Source organism: Merops nubicus, unplaced genomic scaffold (genome assembly GCF_000691845.1).
Source record: "Merops nubicus isolate BGI_N331 unplaced genomic scaffold, ASM69184v1 scaffold2621, whole genome shotgun sequence".
Lineage (NCBI taxonomy): Eukaryota > Metazoa > Chordata > Aves > Coraciiformes > Meropidae > Merops > Merops nubicus.
In genome coordinates, this window is record NW_008586039.1 from 25,859 (window position 1) to 30,493 (window position 4,635).

A 4,635-nucleotide genomic window follows, 5' to 3' on the forward strand; every position below is an offset into this window, starting at 1 on the left:
ATACATTACTGTATATACACATCCATATATACAGTCATACAAACACTCACCTATATACAATTCAATTTTCCCTGAAATCAGAAAAGAGGCATTTCTAAAAATGTATGCGTGTTGCCTGTAATGCAGCATGCCAGCAACGAGCTGGGGCTATCTATGTTGCCCTCCCAAGACGAAGACATGTTTTGCTGTGAGTCCACCTCTGAACAGTCAGTCAGCAACTCCACTGCAGGCAGCCCTACTCCTCCCATACTGACCAATAGTTCCGTTAATATTTGGACAGGGATGGCTCTCCTGAGTAGGATGTGTCAAGGGACAGGAGACAGAGGACTGCAGGTGGGTGACACAAGGGTTTCCTCTATTCTGAAGTCCTTAGAAGTTGCTCAGGCTTTGGTTTAGCTGAAAAGAAGAGAACAGAAAAAAGAAGATGCAGGAAGACCAAAGCCGTGCAAAACATCCCCTCATGCTGCCTTCCGCCAGAAATGAGTCTCCAACTCATCCACTCCCCACCTCTCCCTCCAGGATCCTGAGATATCTGCACCTCCCTCTCTTCTGAGTAGGGGTGCAGGGGATAGGAAGATGCTCCTTGCTGCATCTTACCCACAAGGGTTGTGGCTCAGCATTATAAACTCCTACCTGCTCTTCTCCTGAGCAGCATGATGAGGACAACGACGAAAATGACAGTAGCAATGAAACTCCCCACCAGTCCTCCTGGTGCCATTTGCTCTGCAAAGGAAGAGGAGGATCAGTGATGTTAGATCAGCAAGTTGTCACAGTCAAACGAGCTTCCCCAGAAACTGACCATGTGCATGCTCTTATCAGGTGCACAGATGTGACAGGATGACACGTGAGATAAAGCCATACAGACCCACAGCCACTTATACTGGCTAGACTGATGGGTCATAATTTGTTAAACTGCAGCATTGCTTGCTTTTCCCTGATGGGTCTGAAGGAGACACATGAGCAACCTCCCATCAGCAAGGAGAGTGAGAACCTCAACAGCTCCAATGAGGGAAAGGATTTTTTGCTACCGTGCTCAAGCAGCATTGGTCTCCAGCTGAACATCAAGCCCAGGTGGGTGTCCAGCTTCTTGGGGCATGACTGTTTTCTTTGTGCCCGTCCAGTGGGGTCCAGCCCACGTACTACAAACTTCTGCTCTGTTGCTCTACTTTCAGTCATAAAAATCTCTGTTCCGCTGAAGGAAATGAGATACTTGCTCCCTGAAAACCCTCAGGGGGTGAAATAAAGGCTTAGAAAGTGAAAGGAAAGATAGAGTATGGGTATGAAAGGACACCAAACAGAAAGTAGGGAGAAACAGGCACATGTGGTGTGATTCTGAGGCTCTGTTCTCTCCATTGTATAGGTGAGGTGGGAGAAGGTCTGGGCAGGATGAAGGACTCGCCTCTCTGCCCCTGACACCTACCTGGTGCCTTAAGATGAGCACTCACAGAGATGGGTTCTGCCAGGGCCACGTGTGACACATGGCAGCTGTAGGTGGCTGGTGCCCGTGCTGTGGATGAGCTGATGCTGAGGTAAGAGGAGATGCTGTAGGTGCCATCGTGGCTTTGCCGGTGGCTGGAGAAACGTGCGTTTGAGAGAGGGATTTCTGCATCATCTTCAGGAGTCTTCTGTGTCCAGCTCACGGAGACATCCAGTGGGTAATAGCCAGCAATGTTGCAGGTCAGAGTAGTTGTTGCACCTCTCTCAAACGACACCACTGCTGGAATAACACGAACTCTTGGAGGCTCTGGAGGAGATAAACAGGGAATCAACTTATTGTTAGCAGAGTACCAAAGTCCATGTCCATAAGGGGGAGAAGACTAACTGCCTGTGATGAGGAGTATTGGGAGCAATGGGATAAGGGTGCAGGGCAAAGTTTCAGCGCCTGGAGACACGGGACTCTGGTTCCCAGGTATTTCCCTTCCTCACCAGACACATGCAGCTGGATGATGTGCTGGGCCTGGTGCTGTAGGGTGGACACCAAACAGACATATGTCCCTTCGTCTCCCACGCTCACTCCTTGCAGGCTAAGCGATGCGTCTCCACTCCCCAGCAGCTCTGCCATATCCACATGGAACTTTGGCTGGGCTACTGGGCCTCTGCTGCCGACCTGGTACTGGAAAAGGCTGCGGCCACTGCCTTGGTGCTGCCTCCTCCACTCCAGGGAGGAGAGCAAGGAGCTGGGAGCCAAGGCAAAGCGGCAGTCGAGGGTGACTGAGGCGCCGAGATGTGTGCGCAGGGAAGTGTTGCGCGACGAGGAGTGAAATTCAACTGGAAACAGAAACACAGGCAATCAGAATTAAAGAGATGTGGTTAAAGACAGCATCCTCAGGCAGGAAGGGCTGGTAGCGAGCTCTCCACCAGGAGGAGGAGGAGGCACAAACACCCTATCTGATGCCCAGGGACCACGTGGACCGAAGAGCTGGAGGAAGGTAGCCTGGGGGCGTTAGAGGGGCAGGGACAGAAGTGGACACCAAGTGCATGTCATGATCTTGAAGATGCCTGTCATCCTCAGGGGCTGGGGCATGGGAAACCCCAAGAGGAAGCAGGGTCAGGGGCAATCTGCACAACCCTTTTTTCCCGCAGCACCGACTCCTGGCTGCCCTCAGGCCTTGGTGCGAGGTAGGGCACGGGACTCATGGGAAGGCAGGTTCCCCTCGTGTCCCTAGGTGCTGTGGGGGCACCCTGGACCACCTGGTCACCTGTGGTCAGCAGCGTCCCCTCCTTGCTCATAGGAATCCTCAGCTTTGGGTGCAGTGTTGCATCATGCTCCTTCTCCTCCTGTTGGCTGCCACAGTGGGGTCCTCTGAGCACCAGGGCGATGCTGATCCCGCTAGAGAGCTGCAGGGTGGCCATGAACCAGGAGGTGTGGCACGGCCCCTCGCCAGCCTCCTGGGAGCTGTAAGGGGAGATCTCGCAGTTCACCTCTTCCCCATCACAGTCCGCGTGCAGCAGGGACTCTGCATGTGGGATGGATACCAGCTGGGCTGTGGGGATAGAGAAAAAGGTTTAACTGTCTGAAGCCAAAAGGGGAAAGAAAGCTCAAGATAACGAGGCACGTATTTTGGAGAAGCATCATGCACTGCGGGGGTCAGTCAGAGCCCAGAACATCAGCCTAGGCTTAACAGATGAAGGCCTGCACAGAATATGAGAGGTTTGGTCATGACTCTCTTACAACTCTCAGTCTGTTGGTTGTATTACATCCTGCCAGGCTGCAGAGTTCACACTGGGCAAAGTAAGCTGTCAGGAAAGGGGAATAAGCAGAAGCGATGACCTTCAGTGAGCTCAAGAAAGCAAGCTGTGTATGTCAAATGTCCAGTAGAGACCTGCAATGTTTATTCTTTTTAGGACTGAATCTAGAAACCAAGGGGACACTGAAGCATCCCAGGTAAGGGAAAAAAGGCTGGCAGAAAGGCAGGAGTGGCTGGATGTAGAGATATGCTGTATCTGTGCCTTTGACCATAGCATGGGCTTAAGCTCAGGCATAAGCATCCTAATGACCTATACAAGTAAGCACAGACATAACTGGAAATTAACTCTGTGCCTGCAGTGCTTGGCTGTAGGGTGCTCAAACTCACCCATGCCCAGTCCATCCACGACACTTGAGGGAGAGCTTGGACCTTCAGCTTCCTCTGTGAAAATGTCTCAGAGCCTCAAATAAGCTTGTGCTGAAGCACAAGCTCACAGACAAGCACTGTGTGCAGACCACAGTGAAGTGCAGGCTCAGACTTTTCCTTGACTGCCTTTCCAAAGTTAGGAGTGAAGCAAGGGCTACAGAGGCTGGACAGCAGGTTGGCACCCATGAGTGAAATCAGGAGAGCCAAGTCCCACAGAGCCAACGTTCTGTGCAGGACAGCTCTGCTTTACAGCCACTTCACTTCCTGCTAGCAAAAAAACATCCACGTGACTAAAGAGGTGACCACTCCTCACAAGTGCAATAATTCTGCAGAGTAGAGTAATTCCTGAGCTGGTTTGGACAATGCATTTCCCAAGAGACAGGCAATCTAGGATAGCTCTAGGAGGAGTGTTGTGCCTCAGCAGGGTTTGCCAACATCTTCCATGAAGTTCCTTTCTTGAAGTCCCAGTTGCTGAACTCAGGAAATCATGCACAACACTTTAGCTGCCATTCAAACATTAATTGTCTAAATTCAATTAAGGACAAGTCTTCTAGAAGCTCGCTGCCTGTAAGTGGTTGAAACCCCAGGGGCAGCTCTCCCACCCCAGCCTTCCCACTCACCTGAGGCTTCAAAGACAATGGGAGAAGAGGAGTCAGGATCTTCCTGTGGAGCTTTGTACTCAGCTACTTCATCCAAGTTCCCATCATCTCTGACGCTGACACCCCTCAGTACGAGGGTAGCAGGATGCTTGGAGGACGAGCTGCCAAAGGCATTCTCGAAGACTCTTAGATCTTCTGCTACGTAGGAGCAGGACAGGACGACATCCACCCTGCGAAACGGGGGCGCTGGCGCGGGAGCTCTCGCTAGCTCTGCAGGGAGGGAAAAGAACCGGCTGAACGCACGGACCCCACCGCAAACGAACAGCGTGCGAGCTTCTCTGGGACGGGGGATAAACGTTTGGGAGGCTGGGGGCTGGCTGCCGCTTGGGGGATCCCCCAGCCCTGCCAGCAGCGAACCCCTC

At 52.2% G+C, this 4,635-nt stretch overlaps 1 protein-coding gene across 1 annotated transcript; it reads right to left on the reverse strand.

The window, feature by feature from the left end:
- Positions 1–355: 355 nt before the first annotated feature.
- Positions 356–4,483, reverse strand: TAPBPL (TAP binding protein-like; the record flags this gene model as incomplete). The annotated part of the gene is made up of 6 exons (XM_008948507.1): positions 356–396; positions 634–723; positions 1,421–1,744; positions 1,927–2,268; positions 2,700–2,984; positions 4,235–4,483. Coding segments are annotated over 6 exons (1,331 nt in total), but the record flags the coding sequence as incomplete, so codon positions are not given.
- Positions 4,484–4,635: the final 152 nt, after the last annotated feature.